The sequence below is a fragment of the Tasmannia lanceolata genome, unplaced genomic scaffold (genome assembly GCF_043159265.1).
Source record: "Tasmannia lanceolata isolate RefF3 unplaced genomic scaffold, GAP_Taslan_0.1 ptg000018l, whole genome shotgun sequence".
Taxonomy (NCBI): Eukaryota; Viridiplantae; Streptophyta; class Magnoliopsida; order Canellales; family Winteraceae; genus Tasmannia; species Tasmannia lanceolata.
Genome location: NW_027518695.1, coordinates 64,350,760 through 64,375,442, shown reverse-complemented (window position 1 = coordinate 64,375,442; position 24,683 = coordinate 64,350,760). Strand labels below are relative to the sequence as shown.

The following is a 24,683-nucleotide window of genomic DNA, read 5'->3' as shown; positions in this document are numbered from 1 at the left end:
TCCTGCTCATACTGACTTGAGTGTCGAAGGGCCTGTCCGGAGTAAAAACCGGTCTTGTCTTCTGACCTCGCTTGCCTTGTGCAGGACTCAGCCCTCATAGCAGGACTCTTTCTCGACCAACTCACTCCTCGTTCACTCCGGTCCTTCAGGACTCAGCTCCCCTAGTCATCCAGCTCAGCTCTTACATCACTGCTGTACCTGTTACCGATTTTAGGTCTAACATATGCAAACTACGAAGAAGTGAGAGTAGTAATAGGAGAAGAAATACTTGTGCAAATTAAAAATGGGCAATAATATCCCAATTCCCTTGTTTTGATATGGCAATCCTTTTATTAATCCTAGTAAGCTCTACTAGGATTTAGGAATACGCGAATTTATATAATCAGCAACCCCTTTGTTTTGATATGGCACTCCTTTATTAAGCACCCTTTTTTATTGGCTGTTAATAGGTTTTTGTTAATTGGAACTGCCTTTAATAGCTACTTAGAAAATAGGAGATTTTATGAGGTGAGCGTCCGTGAAATATGTTGTGGTTAAAAACAGTCAATGTGATGTGGCAGTTCAAGAAGAGAGAACTTGGCTGGGTTACGATCGGATATTGGAATGGATGTTGATATGATCATCTGACAGCGAGGGTCCTGCACTCAGATGAGTCCTGCACAAGGTAGCACCCGCTCAGAAGACCAACCCGGAGTCGTGGCACCGGATTGGCCCTTCGACACTCAAGTCAGCGTATGATCTCATCTTTGGACCAAAAATAGTAATGAATAGTAATTTCTCGGGTTCTGGACCCTTGCCTTTGAGCCTTGGACGGCTATTTATAGTAGGTGGTCAGAGTCAATTTACCTTTTTACCCTTTGGATAGGTGTCGCCCTGTGGTTGGGCGGAGGGTCAACGCTTCCTTTACATTCTAGGATTAGCTCTTTAATTAGGGTATATCACCAGAGGACACATGTCACTTCCTGGTTGGATGATCGATACTGGGTCCCATCAGATGCCCCCTAGTTCCTTAGGCCGTATTTATGGCCCGGGGAAGTTTGAGTATGCGCGTTCTATATGGCGATCGGACGGTGTCTTCAACATTGGGATCGGCTAATGCGGATCCGACATTTTTATGAGGCATAGGTCTAATATTGGGATTGGCTGGGCCTATCCAAGAGTTCAACTTTTGTGGGTTGTGCCTCATGTAGGGATCGGCTGGGGCCGATCCGAGATTCCATTTTTTTGGGCTCATACCGGGATCGGCTGGGGCCGATCCCAACTTTTTGACATGTATGGAGACCATTTTAGGACCGGCTGTGTATGGATCCATCCTCGCTCATGCTAGGATCGGCTGCATCCCTGTTTTTTTTTTTTTTTTTGGGTTGTTGTATGTAGGCCATGCTAGGATCGGCTATATCCTTGCCTTTTTGACATACATACATGCCTTTTTGACATGCATATAAGCCATGCTAGGATCGTCAATACTTTTTGACATGCTTTTTGACATGTATGTAGGCATGCTAGGATCATCTTTACTTTTTAACATGCTTTTTGACATGCATGTATGCATGCAGGGATCGGTCGCATGGGCCTCAAAATTAGGCGTTGTGTTATACTGGGATCGGCGACTCCAACTGTTTCGCATAACGTGTGTTATTTAAAGTTTTGGGTGTACCTCCCAATTTGGGGGGCCTTCAAACTAGGTAGTTGTGTTATTAGCCGATCCCCAACTCCCATCTCTTTAGGCGTGTGATTAGGTGGGCGAACTTTCTTCTTTTCTGAGAGTTGCGGCTGGCTTCGGGTGTAATGCCGTCGTATCCGGATCGGCATTAACCGATCAGGAACCTCACCCTTATCCTCAGGCGCGCTATTTTTTAGGCGCATGGCCATTTGGGTTGGTCTCAACTTTGTCGGGTGCACCGGATGCTCTTGGGTGTAACTCCCAAATCCTACATACATGCTCTGTTTAGCTTGGATTCGTTCCAAGTCTTGTTTAGGGGGATAAGAAGTAGCTGTTTTCAAATGTAGCAGCTCGCGGGGGCAAGGTGAAATCTCAGGCCCGCATTTCCTTTCTTTATCCTCGCGCGTTGATTGATTCAACTGGCGATGGCTAGGAGCTTTGTGCCCTGATTGGGTCTGTGTCCACCACAAACCTCTCTTGCTGAGACCGAATCTGCTGGCACGAGTATAGAGTGTGGGGGCTTGAGTCTGCCCACAATGCGTTTGACAAAATGCCCAAGCATGACTCCTTTAGCTCTACATCCCATTATTTGAGGTCGAGTCCATTGTTGTGCGCGTGAGGCATGGGAGTTTGGAGAAGCCCACAATGTGTTTGACAAAATGCCCAACTATGGTTTTTTAGCTCCAAATGATGTCTTCGGGTGCATTTTTTGAAATTGGGTGCAGCTCCTCGTAAATTGTACCGGCCATTAATGGCTTTTGGCGTGCCGGGACACATGGCGTCGCGGTATTTGAGAATGCGAAGGGTTGTCAATCCTTGATCATCTTTAAAAGGAGATGGTTCCTTCTTCCATCCTCATTTTTTATTTCTTTTTCTTTGCTCCTTGCTTTGCTCTTCTCCCCTGGTCTCATCAGTTGTGTTGCTTCTTTGTCTAGTTTGGGGTTTTTATTTTTCTCGTCGGTAACTTCTTCTTCGCTATTTGTGTTTTTACTTTTCAACTTTTTCTTTCATGTCTGGTAGTGAGAGTCGTTCTAGCACTCGGGTCGAGTCTGGATCTAGCTCGTCTTTGGGAGAGACTTCTTCCACCGATAGGGATTCTGGAACTAGTTCTTTTGAGAGGACTAGATCCATCTCTAGGGGTTGTGGCGGCCAGACCGTGGCTGACCAGAGTTATCAGGGAGGGATCCCAGGCCCTCACGTTGTGGATAGTGATGAGGAGGTGGACATAGTGGGTGAGGATCCCATCTTGGACCCAAGCACGGGTCCGAATCTATTAGCGTATCTTTTAGATAGGAGAGTTCCCCGCATGTCCGTGTTGGATAGGATTGTGGATATCATCGTGGAGGCACAGATGGATGCCGAAGTGAAACATCACAAGGCGGCTCTCGCCGTATCCAGCACGCTAAGTGAACCCAAGTTAGATTTCATCTGAGTCAAATACTGCCTTTCGGAACGATTTAGATTGCGATTGGCGGAAGCAGGTGATCGGGCTCCCAATGAAAATGTAGATGTCTGCATTTACGAGGATTCCCTCAAAGCTGGTTTTAGATTTCCCATACATCCTTTTGTGACAGAGGTGTTACGTTTTTATGGCTTAGCACCGTCCCAAATTGCCCCAAACTCTTGGAGAATTGTTGTCGGTTTCATATATGTGATGAAGGAGATGCTAGGGAGACACCCTTCTTTGGAGGTGTTCCGTCGATGCTGTCGTCCTATAAAGAACCGTTCGGATAGCTGGATTTATCTAAGCCAGCGACCTGACATCAGGTTCATAGATGGTTTGCCTTCTTCTATTCACGGGTGGAAAAGTAGGTTTTTCTATATGGGTTTAGACGATTCCAATCCGGGTGAAAGATGGGAAGTTTTCTTAGCGTGGGAACTCATAGATACGAGGTCGATGAGTGAGAAGCCCGAGTTGTCAGGTGATGATCTGGCGTCCTTTAGGGCTCTTGAGGCACATCTTCAGAAGGATGGGCCAATAGTCTATAGTAAGACCCTTGATAGTGAAGAGGCTTTGTTAGCCATCAGAGTTAGCTCCACGACTTCAGCTAGTAGGTGCCTTAGGCCTGCTTATGATTGGAATTCATGTTTCTGTTATTCTTTTGCTTTCATTGATCATATCTTATTCTCTAATTGCCTTATGACGTTTTGTTCTTTGTCTTGTTTCCAGTGATGGATGCTGTGAAGAACGCCGAGATAAAGCGAGTGATGGCGAGCAAAGCACAGAGAAGGAAGGAGCCGGAAGGGTCTCTTGATTGCCCGATTGAGGAGAAGAAAAGGGGGGGCTAGGCCTACTACAGCCGGTAAGTCCCTCTCTCTTTTATCACAGGTTTATAAAAAAACTCATCCTAAAGAGGTCAAAGAATCAGGTGTTGGAACCGGGGCTGGGGCAAAGCGCTTGGCTTCCACCGTTGCGCCAAATAGCAAAGACAAGGTATTTCTCCCTGACTGGTCCGTTCTTCGAACGGATACTGCGTTTGCCAATCCGGACGTTGCCCGAGAAATACTCAAGAAGGTTGTGTTGGAGAAGGATGCTATGCGCATTGAGAAAGAAGTTGCTGATACGGCCTTCGGGTCCGGTTTTGCATCTATTTATCAGGTAATTATTCTTATCCTCTTTGCAATTGGTTGTGTACTGCTTTTGGTAGCTCTGGTTGTCTTCTTACTTGCTGTTTATATTTGCAGTTGAACTGCTATTGGGCTGATATGGAGAGAAAGTCAAACATGTTTGCTGACACTATAACAAATCTCCAGAAAGAGTTAGGCCATGCCAACAAAGACAATGGTCTGCTGGTTACGAAGTTGAAATTATCGAGGGAGGCGAGAAAGAATCTGATTGAGGAGTACAACAGCCTAAAGAATACCCAGGATGAGATGATTCGAAGGGCGTTGGATGACCAAGCCTTAAAGCATTTGGCAGACAAGAAGAAGGTCGTGGACGAGAAGCAAGTTGAGTGTGATGACCTCATTCTACCGGATATGCCGAAGCCTTTGATGCTTGTAAAGGTCTTATCCTGAGGAAGTATCAGGGTATTGATCTTGATTTTGAAGATGTCACTTGGGAGAGCCTGTTCGCCAGCTCTTCTGCTGATCCAGTTGATGATCCTGCGGTTGGGGATGCCGTTCACGAGCATGACCATGCTCCCCCCTTGGTCTCCGACAAGCGGGTTGATGTCAGTTCCCTCCCTGATGATTAGGAGGCCCTTGGCTCTTAGGCCTTTATTTTCATGCTTCTCAGTTGAGGTTTATTTATTTTGTGTTTTGGCTTTGTAGGCCATTCATGGCCTGTATGAACTATTGGGTGAGGTTCTGACCTCTTTATTTTCAAGCGATTTTGTTATATTTTGCATGGTGGATGTTCTATGGCTTGGTATTTAATGAACTTAGAACTTGCCCAAATTTTGTATGAACGTCTTGTTAATCGATGCTTGATTGTCATTTAAGCAAATTTGTTTGATAACGGGACCTGGCCGGTTAGATTGAGATTTCTGCCCTTTGCTACACTGTGAGGGCTTATGGCTTTTCTTTGCCTCTTGATTTGGTCTTGGCGTTCTTCCAAGATCGTCTTTGGAATTTGAACGCACGACCTAGTTGGATATTATGGTTTGACCTGAGTTTTAAGAACTCGGGTTTATTATTTGTCTAACCTGTCATCATGCCTCATCTCTCCCAACCTGAGGTTGTCCTCTGGTTTTCGGGAGGGTTAGCAAGTGACTGGTTTTTTGGTTTTCCAGAGACCTTCAGGACCCTCTCTTGTGGCTCTGGTCCCTTGCTTGTTCTGCAATATTTTTTAGATCTTGTCGCCGGTTTACTGATCTCGACTGGTCCCGTCAACGATTTCGACTTGGCGACGGGGATCGCCCCCGACGTTTATTCCTGCTCATCGAGGGAGATCGCTCGCGACTGCGCCTTGAGCATCAGTTGGGGGAGCGGAGACGAGACCTGGAGTGATTGTGTGGTTCTTCGTGTCTATGGGACACTCCTTCTCTTTGCGCATGTGGCTCCGGAGTCTGTGGACATGCGAGAGGAGGGTGAGTGAAAATTTTCACTTGCTTAGTTCGATCGGCGACTTGTCGCATCATCTGGTTGAATTGTTCTGCCGGGAGCTGAACAACTGGTGCGACCGATCGCTGATCTTCCAGCACTTGGTCTTTTGACTGGACTTCGGCTACGATTTGTGAAGCTAGGCGCCGGCTTCTAGGAGGAGGACAAGGAAGTGGAGGGTCTCTAGGTAGCTGCTCCTCGGCCTGAACCCGCACGGTTGCTCTTCCTGCCTGCCATGTGGGAGATTGGGGACAACTTTTTCTTTGAGTCCCACGGATGGCGCCAAACTGTTGTGGTTAAAAACAGTCAATGTGATGTGGCAGTTCAAGAAGAGAGAACTTGGCTAGGTTACGATCGGATATTGGAATGGATGTTGATCTGATCGTCTGACAGAGAGGGTCCTGCACTCAGATGAGTCCTGCACAAGGTAGCACCCGGTCATAAGACCAACCCAGAGTCGTGGCTCCGGATTGGCCCTTCGACACTCAAGTCAGCGTATGATCTCATCTTTGGGCAAAAAATAGTAATGAATAGTAATTTCTCGGGTTCAGGACCCTTACCTTTGAGCCTCGGACGGCTATTTATAGTAGGTGGTCAAAGTCGATTTACCTTTTTACCCTTTGGATAGGTGTCGCCATGTGGTTGGGCAGAGGGTCAACGCTTCCTTTACTTTCTAGGATTAGCTCTTTAATTATTCCCTGATAGCAGGGGTAATTAGGGTATACCACCAGAGGACACATGTCACTTCCTAATTGGATGATCGATCCTGGGTCCCATCAAAGTCCATTTTCTCAAAAAGTAATGATCCAAACCGTTCATTTGTTGGGCCACATCGTAAATATGCTGCACCCCATAGATATTTTCCTAGGGGTGCAGCGTATTTACGATCTGACCCAACAAATGAACGGTTTAGATCATCCTATGAAAATATTGGACTTCACGCATGCATTACAAGATGGATATTTTTTTTTTGATGAGGAATCTGGGGTTAGGCAGACCCCGACCGGATATCATTGAATGAAGAAACGTTACAGAGAATGAGGAGTCAAAGGCTCAAAAAGAAAAAAACACGGGGCCCACAAGGGCAGCAAAGGCAAAGGGCCAAATACAAAATAAGAGAGCCAAGATTTAAAAAATTACAATCTTGGATAGTTTGTTCCTTGGCTATCAGCATCTATGATAGATTGGAGATCAGAGCTTAAGATGGTGGGGCGAATGTTCCAACCTTTGTGAGGGCAAGATCGCTTGGACAAAAAATCAGCTGCAGAGTTTGCCTCCCTCCAAATATGAGCGAATTTGCAGGCTTCAAATTGCCGGAAAAGGTTTACCATATTTTGAATCCTCATATACTGTTTCCATGGCTCCACCATTGAGCCATTGATGATCCCTACTGCAAGTTCTGAATCGGATTCAACCCATACACGATTGACCCCATGTGCTAGAGCAAGTAAAAGACCCTTTTCATTAGCTTTGAGTTCCGAAACATAGATTTCTTCAGCATCAGAGAGCAAACTGATAGACATTTTGCATTCAAAGCCAATCCAACTATTAGGATTACTTGATGACATCTTCACTATAGAGGTGGGACCTGTCACAGGGGTAGCTCGCATTTATTATTTATTATAGGATTTGCTAGAGACCCTCGTAGAAGGAATTTTGCCGACCCACTGTTGCATAGCAGCCACCTGAGCTGAATTAAATGAATAAGGACAAGATGTGTTGAAAAAAAGACTCTTAGGATGATGTCACATGCAACAGCAGGTCCATGAAATGCCTTTTACGATCTTCCCAAGCAAATCCCATTTATTATATCATCAAGGGTGAGAATGGAAAACCAAATGATATAAAAGGTGAGATTACAAAGAAAATGATATAAATGGTGAGATTGCAAAGATTTTTTTGTTAATGTTCATCAATTTATGTTTTTTTAAGGTGATAGGGTAAATTTAATAGCCAAAGAGAAATTTGCTTTTCAACGAAGATATGTGGTTGAGCATTTTATTTTCCAAAAAAGCTTAAGAAATATCTGTGCGATGCTTAACAAACTGTTTAAACTGATCACTTGCAGCAAAAGTTATGTGCAAAGGATTTTTTTTTTTTTTTTTTTTTTGATGTGTAAGTGCAAAGGATCACATAAGAGCATTCCTTTTACACATAATTATGTTTAGGGTGATATCTTGTAATATTCTTCTGACAGCCCTCTAAATGCTAAACGGCAAGATGCTTCACGCATCTTATAAAAACATTGGGGTGTTGATATCGCTTCCCTATGTTTATTTATGTAGAGTTTGCATATAAGATGAGGATGAGACATGGAGATAGTTGTTGCATTAGTCAGAACAACAATTACAACAACAATTAGCTAACTGATAGAGAATTTACAGCCGAGGAATTGTGTGTATTAGAATCAGATGCCAAAGTGGTAGTCATAGATTTGGCTGATTCCATTCATGGATATAAGCACGGACCAGGCTCACAAGGTCCAAGCCTCATTACCTTCTGAGACCATGTTTTAAGGGAATTGGGTTTGCACTTAGACTCATCTTTATAGAAAGTAGAGTTTTGTAAAGAACATAGATTGATTAAAAGCCTTTTTCTTTGAAACTTTTTCAATTGGAAGAGAGATTGAGAGAGATGAGTGAAAATGAATTTTCACAAGGGAGGGGAGAGGGGTGGATGAATTTTTGAGTATTTCTACTTCAAAATTTAGTTCAGCCCTCTCTCCTTTATAGAAAGTAGAGTTTTGGTTTGATAAATCCTTGTTTCTCTCTCCTAATTCCTATCCAATTGAGAAACCAACTTGAATTGAGACTCCTCGAGCCATTGGGACTCTCCCAAACGTCCAAGGCTGTGTGGGGATGCCCAAGATACATAGGAGAATGTGTATTGATGTCTCTCTCCAGCACTTGTGGCCTTATCTCATAAGAGTTGGTATTGGAAACAAATTGCTTGCTTTGTAGATCCTATAATTTAGCAATTCTTATCCAACAAGGAGTTTGAGTGCAACTCAAAGTCCTTGAGCAATTGGGAGACTTTTTCCCCAGCTTTCCAATTGATTTGGGCATGTGGTGGGCCCCACCATGCTTATCCATCCTATCCCAATTCTCATTTTCGTTCCAATTCCGTAATTTTTGTAAAACCGGTTTGGAAATAACTATCCTCATTTGATTTACACATTATTATACTTATTATTAATCAAATTAATAAGTCATAATAATATATAATAATTAAATAATTAATTAACAATTTAATTAATTAATAACTCACATCCAATGAAAGTTATTTCGGCTCAAATTTGTCTTCGAAAAATTCTCTTACTGTCTTTTGTTACTTACTTAACAAAGAATATATATATATATATATATATATATATATATATATATTTACTTAATAAATATCCACATTAATCTAACTGATCATATCCGTCTGTGTAATCCTTTACTACTAAAAGGGAAAATCCCTAAAAGTTCGTCTGCGTCTTTTGTTATTATTCCATGCCCTGGTTAGGCAAAATCTTCCAATGATGTCCTATTTCTTCAGGCCATTTTCGCCATTTCACCCTCTATAATTTCTCTGCAGAAATCCCGCCACTTGTACTTTCGCAGGCCACGCGTTCTCATCTCAGTGTCGTTCTTTTTCTTGCTTTGTTTGTTTTTCTAAAAGGTCAAAAAACAACAAAAGCCCGTCTGCATCTTTTCTTTAAATTCCCAATCTTTCAGTTTCTTTTTCTTCTTCTTTTTTGACCTTTTTTTCTAAACAGGTGCAAGTTGATGGCATGGTATCATCTCTTTATGTCGATGCCCAAGAATGGCCTGATTAGCACGGATGGATTTCCCATCAATTTTTTTGGGTAGTGTTTTGTTAAAACCATCTTTCTTTTCTTTATTTTATTTTTTTAAGCTTTACATGTTCTGTAATTTTTAATTTTTCTGGGTTTTTTTTTTCGTTTTCCAGTCATTTTTTTTACATTTTCCTCTTTTTTCTTTCCTGGGTTACTTTTCATGCTTCTCTGCATCTCTATTGTTTTCCCCTGTTTCTCTTATGGGGTCATAGGCTGTTTTGTCAATTTTATTTATCATGAAACTAAATTTTGATTTGCCTGCAATGCTTCTATGTGCATAAAAAAAACGGTGGTACACTTGGTATTCTGTCCCACTTCTTTGCATTAGACAATCTAATCTACCTTATATTGAATATTTTATACCATTTGTGAAACTTTACCCACTGATGGGCATGCGATTTCTTCCAACTTTGCTTGTAGAAAAGAGAAAGTTGAATACGCTTTACAACCTATTGTGGTCATAGAGGCATTGGTATGTAACAGTAGGATAAAGTTGAACAACACTCCGTTCGACATGATTTCTCTCAATCCGTTTCAAAACTTACAATGTTACATTGTTTTTCCTCTCCAGCTTTAGTATTTGAATTGTTGTAGATTTTATTTTCTTGCAGTACAGACTCCAACATCATTGCTTCATTAATGACAAACAAAAGAAAAGGTTATGCAGTTTGAAGATCTCATTTCCGAAATCTTGGTTATTGAGCTTAATCAGCGTTAAAATAGTAGTATCGTTTCAAGGTTTCTTTTGACTGAGATGATAGTACCACCTCTTAAAAAATAGTGATCTTTAGGTATAAATCCTATCCTTTATTTATTAAAGTATATTCCTATTTGTCATCGAGGATTATGGTTTAGCTAGAAGGATTTTTCTTCTTCAAAGAGGTGATATCTAATGCAATTAAATCTATTAATGAGCAAAGATAGAAAACAAGATATGGCAATGGCCCTAATAACAGTAGATTATAGAAAAGAGGGTGTGAAAGCTCATGTTGTATAGCATGTAGCTTTCTCTGATTGTCCACTTTCATTTTGCATTGATTCCCTCTTAAGAGGAGGAGATGGACTTTGTACAGACAATGAGAATCCATGATGGGAGCTTGAAAAGCAGAGCTGATGATTCTATCATCTTACTGAGAACTATTCTTTCAAGAATAATATTATTCATCTTTCAAACAATATTAAAACAAAGCTTAAAACCGTATTTTCTTTAACTTTTTTCTTGTATGGTGGGAGGGAGGCGTGTTTTGTTTTTGTTTTTTCAAGGGAGAGCACATTCCATCATTCATTCCTTTGCACTTTTCCATCTTGCCATGGTACCTAGAGACAAAGGATAAAAATACCCTTTGGGCACTCTACAAAGATGATAAATTCTGCTTTGAATGATAACTTATGTCAATATCTAATGTCCTCCAGAATAGTTCACTCGAATCACTCAAAAGAAAAAATATTTCTATCTTTGGGAGCAAACAAAGATTTGAATTCTCTCCTTGTCACGGTTTGAAAATTAAGTTGCTTCCTCGATAAAGCTTAGGTTGCTAATCTATATATTTACCCTCTTCTGATGTTATTATAACATTTGCCACTATCATGATCTTATTGTTTACAAATTGCGGTTTTACATCATCCTATAATATATCTCCTGAGGTTGAAGTTGTAAGAATGAAATCAAGCTGGAAAGTTAAAAGCAAGCATACATTATGGGTTCTTTTTGTCTGTATACTCCTGAGGTTGAAGTTGTAAGAATGAAATCAAGCTAGGAAGTTTGGATCCCAGTGTTTGGGTTGCTTGGATTGCATCTATTCTCATGTGGTTGAAGTTGTTAAAATGAAATCAAGCTCGAAAGTTCAGATCCAAGTGTTTGGTTTCTTGAATTGCATGTATTTATTGATGCTCTTAAGAAGCTGGGCAGTTTGGTTTGTCTTGAAGTTTATGTTGGACTTATGACTATTGAAAATGATTGTCCACATAGAACACAAGAGATAAAAGAATTATGTGCATTGTTCTCTTTGCTGAGAGGGAGGAGTTCTTTACAATTGTGGTTTCTCAAAGAGCACTAACCAAATTTAATATAAGCGTTGATTGGGTGGATCTTTGGCACACACTTGATATCTTGCGATGGTTTTCCTTCGATTTTCCATCAATGCTACTTAAATATATAGCTATGTGAAAATATTTGGACTTTATATGGATCATATCAAACCTTGGTAATGACTGAATTGGAAATTTTGTACTTTCATATCTTCTTTTGTGGGTTGTACTTTCTTATCTTTTTTTCGGGCGGGGTGGATTTGGAATGTTTGACATAAAAATGAGAAACAGACTGCGATATCTTAGATTTATTGTAATTAGTCTGACTACTACGACGAGCATATTATAACGGCACCCATCCTCTGATTTATTTCAGTTATTTTTCACATTCAGTATTCTTAAATCTAATCTTTGATGGCCACTTCCCATGCCAGATTCTCATACTTCAAGATTTATCTAATGCACCGACCAAAAAAAATGATTTATCTGATGCAATATGCTTAGGTTTTGTTGTTGCTCATGCTACGATCAGTGTTTACATAATGTGCAGTTGGGCCCATTCTTGGAGTGGGAAGCCGGAATACAAATGGATAGTTGAGATTAAAGCCACTAACAAGGCTATCTCAGTTACTGTCTGCGATGCCATGAATATTCTCATCACTTATCGAAATAGATGTAAAGTTGGTGTCTTTTGGAATACGCTTATTGATGTAATCCTTATTGTAGTTTTTTTCTGTATGAACTCTGTTTCAAGGGACTATGCTGACTACTTCCAGTGCTTTATAATTATCTCAAGTTTGCAGTTCGAGCACTGATGAGTTTTTCCAAAATTTCTGTTGGTTTTCACTGTGTCAATTTATTTCATGGTAGGGGACCCTCTTAGTAGTTTTTTCCTTCCTTTTTTATCTTTTTACTTTTTGGTTGGACTTCATTGTGCCTATGGTTTTCAAGAGAAAGTCCTTATAAATTGTATAGTATCAGCCAAACCATCTTGAGATCGATACCCTGGATCTTCAATGCCTTCCTCGCATCATTCCCATGATATGGCTTGTATCAATACCACATAAATTCCACTCCTTTCATGAAGGCATGGTAACCAAATTCTTTACACAGCCAGTCTCCAGGTAACACCTTGAACCTGGCTAGGAGGGGATTTAGGAACAACTTTCTTCTCTCTTTCTCTGTTCCTAGATGCTATTTTCCCCAACTTCATTGTGGCAGTTCCATTCTTTACAACAATCACGTTCACCCCCTGACCACCATTCAGAAGACCTACCTTCATTCTCTCCGTATCCATCATTTTCTTTAATTACAGCCCGCCAGAGAGTCCCACGCTATGACGGTAACACTCCTCCAACAATAAAGCCTGCAAAGCTTCAAGAGTCGAATACCCAGCCTGGATCAAATCAGTGAACAGGCTGACACAACTACTGAGATTCCTCCCGCAAATATACCAACACCCAGCCATCTCACTAGCATTGGAAGCAAGACGCCCTTTTTTGCTCACCTAAGTTTCTACACACATGATCACTAGAGACTCTTCAACCCAAGAAGTGCGCAAGAGAGTTGGTGATTTTATTTTTATTTTGAAGGACCTCAACTGTGTCAAACTCATAAATTAGTGGATCGTTTTCTGAGTTGCTCTTCAGTTTGGATGTAACTGCAGATGTATGGAAAGGACCTCCAAATAGGGAAAGGAGAGAAGGGCAGAACTGATATTTGGGATCTATTCTTTCAACCAAAGGGGGATTGGTGGGAGGCCATCAAAAGATTCAATTCACTTCAGCTTACATTGGACTAGCTAGTATAACAACAGTGAATGAGACATGGGTTTTCGATAACTACACCCCAACCTACAATTCAAATTGAATGGGACATCTCAAACAATTAGATAGTTGAAGAAACACACTTCAACACTTTGGCCGATGTACTCTAACTTCACGAAATTAGTCACCTCCCCCATAACAATTCATTTTTCATATATAACAAGCATCCAAATTATAGAGTTGATAATAAATTTTGCTCTACATAACACCTATGACCTTGCCCTGTTTATGGGCCATTGGTATTTTCAATGTGAGATCTTCCACAGAAATCGCTTTTGGTTTCATAACTTTCACTTAAAAAATGAAAGGACAAAAGGTAGTTCACATAGATTTAGGTAAAACAGGAAGTTGTGAAATTCAGGACCAAAAAATAGAAATTAGAAGCAGACATAAAATCCAAAAATATTTAGGATAAAAGGGAAGTTTAAAAGGCAAATAGAAATATTAAACAGGGCCATAATTTCGTATTTGTACAAAAAAAACAAAGAATCAACAGATATAGAGAAGTATGCAGGCAATGTAATCCCTTAGGCCCCGTTCGTTTAAGATTATGCCTACCGATTGCGAGTCCAAAACCAATTATTGGACTCAAATTTACGTTTAATTTTGAGTCCAATAATTGGTTCTATACTCACAATCGGTTGTCATAATCTCAAACGAACAGGACCGTAGTGATGCAGCCGGAGGAGATAATTGATCGACCAGAATTAGCAATTATGATCACAAATTTCCAATCACGACGCTAAATATGTTGCTGAAGGCCACTCGTTGATGTACCTCAACAAAGGGGGAATTTGAACAATGAATTGGAGAAGATTGTTCCCGACCATGTCTTTGTCAGTAGTTGAAATCTTGTGCTGCTCATCTATAGTAATTAGATACAACAACTGTTAAAATCACATATGGAGAATAAATTGATTGAACTTTCACTTGCTGATATAGACATACCAGGCTCATGAGGCGACCAATTTTTAGCCATAAAGTTTTTGAAATGAATACTGGCCACTTGACGTACAGCCATGTCACGGTTACCATCTACAATGATCTGCAACAGCCTTACCAAATGTTGCGGAGTATACTGGAACTGGGAAAAAATAGCAAAACATGTTGAATTGTGATGTGGAGTATACTGGAACTGAGATAAAATAGCAAAGCATCTTGAATTATGAAAAAAAAAAAAAAAAAAATATGAGCACTCTGAAAAAGAGCTGATGAGTATCAAGATTCAATTAAGATATTTTTTAGCGTACAAATATAACATGTAAGAATTAAGACAACAGTGAACAATCTCAGATTTATCAAGAAATCATTTAGTAAAATGAATAAGAACGAAATCAACAGCAGTTCAATCTAAGAACACGTAATAAGCTGGACTCAGATCCCACATAACTCGAAGCTTACAAATTACGCACTAACTAAATCAATCCAAATAAAAGAGACCCTTTAAATGAATCTACCACAAAACAACCTTTTTAGAATCAGCAGATGTGAAATTGATAATGCCATAGACTAACTAATATAAGCTAATTGCTGCAATCAATCCAAATAAATAAACCCACAACATATTTGTTAGAATACATCAGATCTTGACCGTTTGATCAGGTGTGTGGAAGATTAGATAGTTTAGATAGATTAGCAACTAAGCTAGATTTAGTAGATAGGATTTCTAAGTGTTCTACATAAACACTCATTAGGGCTAATTGTAGTGTATCCAAGATTAGTGGAACAAATCTATAATTTATCAATATCAACTCTTCTTCACCAAACAAACTACAGCTAACATTTAACTTTAATCAGAAAATCGATACATATTGTGAAAAAACACTTAGACCTAGATTGCTAAACAATCATCCAACAAAAATTCATATGGAAAAGATTGTAAGTTGTTAAAATAGAATATACTGAGTCAGAAATAGAGGAAAAAAACCCTAAAAATCGCCTGATTGAGGCTCTCCTCTGCCGCTTTTCGCTCCTCCAGATGAGGACTAAGTGCGGCTTGAAGAACAACAGCAAGGCTCGGTAGATCCATGATCCAAAAAAAAAAACCCTAAAAATCAGGTTGCAGTGAATAGAGAATCAGATTAAGAAGTCGGAGAGAACAGATGAATGGAATTATATGATGAGGATTTTAATCAAAATCGAAGCCCTTTCGGTGTATAAATAGCGAGAAGGTGAGGTGGAGACGGAGAGGAGGGGGGGGCGCGAGAGAGGAAAGAGCGGAGGGGTGGTATTTAAGGTGGAGCTATCACATATGACGGAACTCCGTCTTAAGAAATTTCTATTTATCAATTGAGAAGATTTTCTAGGGTTGATCGAAAGTAGTCCTTCAAAGAAATTTAACACCAAAATATCATTATTCAGTGGAGCTCTCACATATGACGGATTTTTATGTGGCTTTGCACTAATGTAAGTGTGAATATTGTGAAACTATTTGTAACAAAACTTCAAAGAGATAAATGTGTGTCATCTGGGTGTAACTATAATTTACTATATGAACATAGATGGTATTATTATACACCTTCTAGTGTCAGGTATAATATGGTGATTTAGTTTAAGTATCTATCTTATATGAATTCATTTATGAAGTTTGAATGTTTTGATTTCCATTTTGTATGTTATTTAGCCATGATATTTCTTAATTCGGCTCTGTCAATTTTCTCATGAATCCACCTAATCGGGCCATTGCTAACCCTGAGTATTAATTAAAAGACTCTAATGATCAGCGATAGAATAACTTTCTTTCTTCTTTATGTATTAAATATTGGGGAGAATTCTCAAAAAAATATGATTTTTATCCGAAATTCTCAAAAAAGGGTTAAGTTGGCTAATTTCTCAAAAAAGGGGGAAATGCATCATCAGGAGTGTTTTTGGACGAAAATGCCCTTTGGGCACTTTTCACATACCATCTTCTTACCTTCTCCCTTATCTCTCTTGTTTTTTACTCTTTTTTGAAACTGAAATCTCCCTCCTCTTGAAACGACGAGCTCTTGGCAGGAGAAGACGAGATTTTCGTCGGAAGGTCGTTCATTTTCCATTCTTCGCAAACAGGTGCCAAATTGGCTTAAAGGGTCAACCTGCAGGTCGACTTTTGTAGCATATTTACAAACAGGTGGTAATTTGCCTTGATAGGTCAACCTACAGGTCGACCTTTTCACCATTTGACCAAACAAGTAGGAAGACTAATTACAGGTCGACCTGCAGGTCGACCTTTCCACCATTCCGTCAGACAGGTGTAAAACAAGTGAAAACGGGTCGACCGGTTCGATGCGATTTAAAAAAAAAAAAAAACCCAAAATCGTTTGCGGAAACCACTCCCAATAAGACCACTTCCACACCTCCCCCCCGCCCCAATTTGTACTCTGGAACCACTATTTATACCTTGGAACCACTGCATAATGGTAAATAGTGGGTCCTACATATAATTAGTGGTTCCTAAGTATAATTAGTGGTTCCTAGGTATAGTGAGTGCTTCTGAGTGTTTAAAACCCCATAAATACAGTCATTCTCACAAGTATTAGGCCATCTAAATTATGAACCACCATAACATCAGAGTGTTTGGAAAATTATTTAACCCATTGTTCATAAATTCATTGCAACATTGACACCCAATGAAGTACTATTAGATTGTGTGAAGCAATATTTCTACTTTGGAACTACTATTTATACCTTGTAACCACTATTTATAACTTGGAACCACTACGTAATTGTAAATAGTGGTTCCTATTGGTTCCTAGATATAATAAGTGTTTATGAGTGTTTAAAACCCTATAAATACAGTCATTCTCACAAGTATTAGGCCATCTAAACTATGAACCATTATAAGATCTAACTGTTTAGATAACTATTTAACCCATTGTTCATACATTCATTGCAACTTTGACATCCAGTGAAGTAATATTAGATTGTGTGAAGCAATATTTCTACCTTGGAACCACTATTTATACCTTGGAACTACTAAATACTGGTAAATAGTGGTTCCTAGGTAAAAATTAGTGGTTCCTAGGTCTAATTAATGGTTCCGAGTGTTTAAAATCCAATAAATAGTCATTCTCACTTTTTATAGTAGTTTTGACTGCATAACTATTTCAATCTCACAATTTAAAGTCTCAGAACGGAACAAGTATTAGGCCATCTAAACTATGAACACGATAAGATCTGACTGTTTAGACAACTACTTAACCCATTGTTTATACATTCATTGCAACTTTGACATCCACTGAAGTAATATTAGATTGTGCGAAGCAATATTTCTACCTTGGAACCACTATTTATACCTTGGAACCACTACATACTGGTAAATAGTGGTTCCTAGGTAAAATTAGTGGTTCCTATGTATAATTAGTGGTTCCTAGGTCTAATTAGTGGTTCCGAGTGTTTAAAATCCAATAGATACAGTCATTCTCACTTTTTATAGTGGTTTTGACTGCATAACTATTTCAATCTCACAATTTAAACTCTCGGAACGGAACAAGTATTAGGCCATCTAAACTATAAACCATGATAAGATCTTACTGTTTAGACAACTACTTAACTCATTGTTCATACATTCATTGCAACTTTGACATCCACTGAAGTAATATTAGATTGTCTGAAGTAATATTTATACTCAGGAACCACTATTTATACCTCAGAAACTACTATTTATACCTCGGAAATACTACATAGTGGTTCCTAGGTATAATTACTGCTTCTGAGTGTTTAAATACTGGTTCCCAGATATCAACAGTGGTTCCGAGAACAAAATATTGCTTCTACACATTTAAATAGTGGTTGTAATTGTATAGACATGAGTTTCATCCTGGTTTACTCTAAATAGAAACATAGAGGGCAATAGAGAGATAGAGAGATTATGACAATACATCATAGCATTGGAAAGAGGATGATGACAATAACAAATGCCTAACACAACCATAACAAATTCCTAACAAGTAAACAAGATCATGACAATACACCATAACAGTGTAAGGAACATGTTAAATGTATGCAAATGTATCACAGTGGACCTACTTAAGAAGCTTAGGTTTGATAGCCAAAGAAAAATAAAAGGTCCAATAAAATCTACATTTTAGGAGAGGGGAGTTTCACCTCTCTGCAATGGAATTTCGTTTGGGATTTTTACAACAGCCAATGGAGTTTGATTTTGGCGTGGGAAGAAGAAGGTAAAAAAGTCAAAATTGTAGGTGAAATGCATTGGGATTTGTTGCTTACTTTCTTGGAGGAAAAGGCAACATAAGGGCATTTTTGTCCTTAAACACTCATTGGGATGCGTTTGATCCCTTTTTGAGAAATTAGCCAACTCTACCTTTTTTGAGATTTTCAGATAAAAATCACAATTTTTTGAGAATTTTTCCAAAAAAAAAAGAAAAGACGATGCCTTATGATGTGACACGTGCAAGAAGACAAGAAACAGAAAAACAAAATATTTAGGGAAAGGCAAGTAACATTAAGGCCCGTCCACAATATAGGATGATCCAAGCCGTCCATGGTTTGGATAATCCTATAGAGTTGGTCGTACAGTAACATTAAGGCCCAATCGTAGGCCCCACCTATATTTTTCAAATTGAAGCGTACCGTCCACAACATAGGATGATCCAAGCTGTCCATGGTTTGGATCATCCTATGGTGTGGTTTGTACGGTAACATTAACCCAATTTAGGCCCCACCCATATTTTTAAAATGAAGTGTACCGTCCAGACCATAGGATGATCCGAGCCGTCCATTTGATGGGCCATAACATTAATGGCTTGTGCCCCAAAAATCATCTGCATAGGATGATCACAACCCTCCAATATATAGAGGTTTCCATAATAAGCAATTTCTCTTTATATCTTAGGGCTTGGATCATCATATGGAAATGGTTTTTTGGGACACAACCTATTTACGATGTGGCCTGTCAAATGGATTGCTTGGATCATCCTATGGTCTGGACGATACACTGTTATAGTGGGTTTGATTTGGGCACCAACTCACCAAGGAGGAGAATTTTGGGGGGCCCCTCAATTGTTCATGTTGGGCGGAGAGAGAGAGAGAGAGAGAGAGAGAGAGAGAGAGAGAGAGAGAGAGAGAGAGAGGTGGGAAAAGGTCAAAATGTTGGGTGAAATGCGTTGGGATTTGTTGCTTACTTTATTAGAGGGAAAGGCAACATAAGGGCATTTTCGTCCTAAAACAATCGTTGAGATGCGTTTCACCCTTTTTTGAGAAATTAGCCAACTTCACCCTTTTTTGAGATTTTAAGATAAAAATCACATTTTTTTGAGAATTTTCCCTTTATTTTTGTGTCGAACGGAATCCTGTTTTATCAAAAAGAAAAAAAAAAGAAAAAAAAAAGGTATTTGAACTGTTTTCTAAATATCTCGTCGAAATACTAATTCATGGTAAAATCTTTTGGACCCTTTTTTTTTAAAAAGGAAAACAACCATATGAAGGACTGAATTCCATGTTTACAGTGATCTGATCTATAGATGTCGTTGACCATTACAGATCCAGCCTATTGCCAGATGCCCCACCCTAATCAAATGATTATAGACCGTTGGTTAAGCATGATGAAAAGATCTCCCTTAAGATAGTCTTTAAGCCATTGATTTTTGTGTGCATTGATAGTGCAATGGAGGTCTCGGGTCAGGGTCAGAACTGAGCCCATTGGTGGCCTTTTGATGGCCTACCAGATTAACGGTCCCGATCAACAAGCACAATGCCACGTGGGCATCGGGCCATGATAATTTTCCTAGATATGGGTGCAAGATTTATGTGTTTGTAGTATAGGGAATTGAATTCCTATGGTTTGATATAGAACACTGCTAGAATTATCATCCCCACATAATAAACATGTTCAATTCTTAGGACTGTTTGGTTTGGAGATAAGAAAGCAGGAATACTGGAATAGAGAAAATTAGGGTTGCACTGGATTCTCATGGTATTTGGACAGGCCAACCAAAAAAACAGTGGATTTTTTCGAATTAGACAATCTTTGCTATTCCTACTTTTTTTGTCCTAAAACAAACTACCCTTTTGTCCACTTGGGATTGGACAAAACCTAGAAGGAAAACATGCCCAATTTTTGTTTGGCTTATTTGATCTGATGATAGTAAAAAAGAGGATTCTGAAATTAGGTATTAGATTTAGAAAATTGCTAAAATGATGATGGTTGTTGTTAGGCTCTTTCTTAATAGTCAGTTTTTTGGGCACCCCCCGGTTTGGGAATTAGGGTTTAGGTATTTAGGTTTAGGAAAATGCTAAAAAATTTGGTGATTGTTAGACTCTTTTCTTAATTGTCACCCCCAACCCCTAAGTGCCATCCAGATGTGATTTGATTGGAAACTGCAAGTCCGTCCGATTGCCTCTAACTTCACATGATCTGATGATCTATCAAGCCTCATTTAAGGATTCACTAGAACCTGTCGATTTTCGTAGGCTTTTACATTCATCATCAGATCAAATACTATGTAGGTCACCTCATTATGCTCTACTAGATCAAGAGGCTCACGATTTTAAGCACATATCTAATTGTGGGTTCCAAAAATTCATAATTAGCATTGATCATGACAATGATTGTTAGCCTACTCAAAGTAGAAATATGAGGCTATTAAATCATATTGTCATGATCCTAAATCATATATTAATGAAATATTTCGGTTGCTAAGGGAAATATGGACTCTCTGATGCCATATTGGCCACGCAAAAAGACTCCGGACAATGTTGGTTGCGTCGAGCCACCGGAGTTTGCTAGGTATTGTTTTGAAAATTTACCCTTGCAAGAGGGGTATTTTGGTCATTTTACTTGACGCAAGATTCAATCTTGACTAGTAAGGCCTTCGCCATTGTCTTCTTGTGCACATGATGTGATTTAGGTTGTCTATAGCTCAATCAGTTAAAGCTTTGTTCCGCCGCCTCAAGGTCACGGGTTCAATCCCAGCTTACCTACCAAAAAAATGTACTGATTTTACTAACAATTCTCTTTTTTTAGTGTCACATAGCATTCATATGTTGGACCTATTTAGTGTTCTAAAGCATTCATTTGTTGGTCCCCACTGTACATTGGCCTTAGGTCAAAAATAATCTCCAATTCTCCATAGAATGTACCATCGTTTTTTTACCCTTTTGGGCCATCCATTTTACCTCAACATACCAGAGTTGTGATCATCCGATGGAGATTATTTTTAACACAACCCACAGTGAGGTTCAACAAATGAATGGTTTACATCATCCAAAAATATAGGCCCCACTTTTACCTTGGCCATAGTAGTTTTCCTTAGACTCCATTTCTTTCGAAGTAAAATGAGCATAAAACAAGGAAAGCCTAGATCAAGATGGCAATGATCCCTGGTAAACGGTTAAAAAGAAAAAGGAAAGCCTCCAGTTCTTCTTCTCCGGCCCTCTCCTTCATGTATTCTGCCATCCCTCTCAAAATTGCCCCCAAAACTCGGTTAAGTTTGGGAATCTATGGTGGCGGTTCTTTTTGGGTGTCTCTGTCAATCTCCGTATAGGTGGCTGGCTTGTGTGCTCAGTTTTCCCCCGTGTTCTTGTTGGACCTCTTGCCATGATTTTTTTCTTGTGTTTTAGCTTGTTGCTTTGGTTCGTATTTTGTTTTTCTCGTTGTTGATCTTGTAGCCTTATTTTGTTGGCTTGAGACTTTTGGTTGTTCCCTCTTCCATGTGTATGGGGGCTTGTCTCTATTTCTTCATGATGTATCTTTTTTCTTTTATAATATATCTGGTAGGGGTCCGCCTAACCACAGCTTACCCATAAAAAAAATAAAAATATATGAGCATAAAACAGTGTAAAATTTGCTTCATGCTTGTTTTACGTTAAAAAAAAAAACAAAAAAAACAGAGACTTAGAGAGAGAAAAAAATCTAATATCATATAATTCTTGTTCTAAAAAATCAGCAAAAAAACAAGTGTCATTTATCTTGGATTGCATCATTCTTGATGGTGAGTTTGGATTGCCGGAATCAGAAATCAGAATTGAAATTGGCATCGGAATCGGAATATGATGTCAATTCAAGCGCCTGATTCCGGCAATCCAAATGCTAAAAATAAAGTGGGGAGTGTTGTTAGCCTAGATGAAAATGGAAATGTCAAAAAGCATAGATAGCAAAACCAATACAGCAAAAAATGAGACGGAAAAATTCAAGTTTGATATGGTATTGGTTCAAAAAACTATCCTAAAATCGGAAATACAAAAATAATGTGTTTAAAATTGGGAAATGATTTCTGTACTCCAATGTTTTGATAAAAGGAGCTCTAATTTTTATCGTGTAGTATTTAAAGGGCTGTCAGCGGAATATTACCGTTTTTAAAAAAGCTCTTAAATACCTTTAAGTACTACACGAAAAAACAAGTGGAGCGCCTGTTTATCAAAACAATGGAGCGCTGAAATCATTTCCCTTAAAATTTTGTCATTTGAGAAATATGATAGGGGTAAAGTTGGAAAATTGGCCAAGAAAATGTTCCTAACTAAAAAATGGACAGTAAAGTTTTAAGATGAATGATAGAATAAAGGGCGCCCTTGCTAAAACCTAGTTACAAGGGCTCCCCTATTGATCATTGTCAAGAAAGTGCTTTTATTGGTCATTTAATTTTGTATGGGAAATGATAAATCCCCAACCCTGTAGGATAATTCGTACCTCTTTAACGTGAAACCTTAAAAAGCATTTAAATCTGCCACACACCCTCCTTTAATGGGGTGCGAATTATCCTAAAGAGGGTGACAATTTAACATCCCCCTTTTGTATTTGTCAACTTCCTTTCCCTATTTTTCTGTGCCACTTTCTTGAGATGGGCCAATGGGGCGCCCTTCAGTAAGGGGAAATGATATCACCACTACCGGCTTTATTAAAATGTACGGTATGCCCCGCACCATAGGATGATATAAACCGTCCATTAGATGGGCCACGGCCTAATAGGTTTTCCCCAAAAATCATTTCCATAGGTTGATCCTAACCCTCCAATGTATAGAGGGATTGAATATTAGAGGATTGATCTTTTCCATAGGTTGATCACCCTCCCATCTCCCTCCATACATCGGAGGGTTAAGATCAACCTAATGGATGGTTTGGACCATCCTATGGTGCCTGTACTTTTTAATAATGTGAGGAGTGAGATCATCAAAATAAGGTAGTGGTGATATCATTTCCCAAATAAAAGGGAAATGATATCAACACTCCAAGGTTGCGCATCTTAACCAGGGGTGCAAGTTTGGCCCTGTCAGCCTTGACCCGCCCTGAGCCCGAATAGGGTCTGGGCTGGATTTTCTAACCCTGAGGGCGGGTCAGGGTTCATTTTTTAGGCCCTGACTCAAGGTCGGGTCGGGTTCAGGGTTGATACCTCAGGTCAGCCCGACTCGGCCCGACCCTAAGTTTTCAATTATAGAATTGAACCATCTATGCATGTTTCTTTTGCTAATGTTTTCTATTATCTTGGATTGATGTTTCTTCAGATTATTATTATTAATTATCTTTGTTGCCTGTCATGTTATTGAATTCATATTGTCTTATTTTGTTCCCTTTCTCTGTTTATTGATAATTTTGTTCTATATGACATGTGGTTGCTTTATTTTTAGCACTCTTAACAGGTATTTGAACTAGGGTCAATCAGAGCCAGCCCGGCCCAATCAGAGCCAATTAGGGCGGGCCAGGGCCGGGCTGAGCCCTGTAGGGCAGGCAATGGGTTGAGGTTTTTCGGCCCTGACTCAGGGTCATGGCGGGTCAGGGTCGAGATAATGGGATCTAGGGTATTGAAAAACCCGACCATGTTGCAGCCGTAACCTTAACTTTTAGTATTTAAAGGGCTGATATTACAGTTCCCAAAAAGCTCTTTCAAGCTCTTTAAATACTAAACTGTACAACACACTTCACTCATGTTATTATAACATGGCAGTGGTGAATTGGTGATATCATTTCCCCCAAAATATAAGGGAAATGTTATCATTACTACTGTATTTTGATGAGGGCACTCCTCACATTATTATAAGTACAGTATGGCCGCACCATACTATTTTTTAGGGTTAGGATCAACCATCTAACGTTTAGATCAGAGGTTTAGGATCAACCTATGGAAATGATTTTTGAGGCACAACCTATTTAGGCTGTGGTCCATCTAATGGACGGTTTGGATCATCGTATGTTGCGGGCCATACCGTACTTTTAATAAAGTGAGGAGTGCCCACATCAAAATACAGTAGTGCTACTGTGCTGATAACATTTCTCAAAAACGGAGTTTAAAACGGCGTTCGATAGCAGGGTACATTGGTAATTTCAAATAAAGATAGAGGGTATTATCGG

At 39.3% G+C, this 24,683-nt stretch overlaps 1 protein-coding gene across 1 annotated transcript; it reads right to left on the bottom strand.

Moving 5' to 3' along the window:
• Positions 1 to 13,803: 13,803 nt before the first annotated feature.
• On the bottom strand, positions 13,804 to 15,772 carry LOC143851913 (importin beta-like SAD2 homolog). Its single transcript, XM_077361421.1, has 3 exons — positions 15,330 to 15,772; positions 14,351 to 14,486; positions 13,804 to 14,267 (listed from the first exon to the last, which is right to left on the bottom strand). Exons 1-3 carry the CDS (start codon positions 15,429 to 15,431, stop codon positions 14,137 to 14,139), a joined length of 369 nt encoding a protein of 122 aa, XP_077217536.1. The 5' UTR covers positions 15,432 to 15,772; the 3' UTR covers positions 13,804 to 14,136.
• Between the last annotated feature and the right edge of the window lie 8,911 nt (positions 15,773 to 24,683).

Excerpts from the sequence above, each read along its gene's own strand:
- LOC143851913 (XM_077361421.1), bottom strand. The coding sequence starts at position 15,431 with ATGGATCTACCGAGCCTTGCTGTTGTTCTTCAAGCCGCACTTAGTCCT. Across the intron at positions 14,487-15,329 it reads TCAATCAGGCGATTTTTAGG|TTCCAGTATACTCCGCAACA; the intron begins GTTTTTTTCCTC and ends ATTTTTTCCCAG. Across the intron at positions 14,268-14,350 it reads TTGGTCGCCTCATGAGCCTG|ATGAGCAGCACAAGATTTCA; the intron begins GTATGTCTATAT and ends TAATTACTATAG.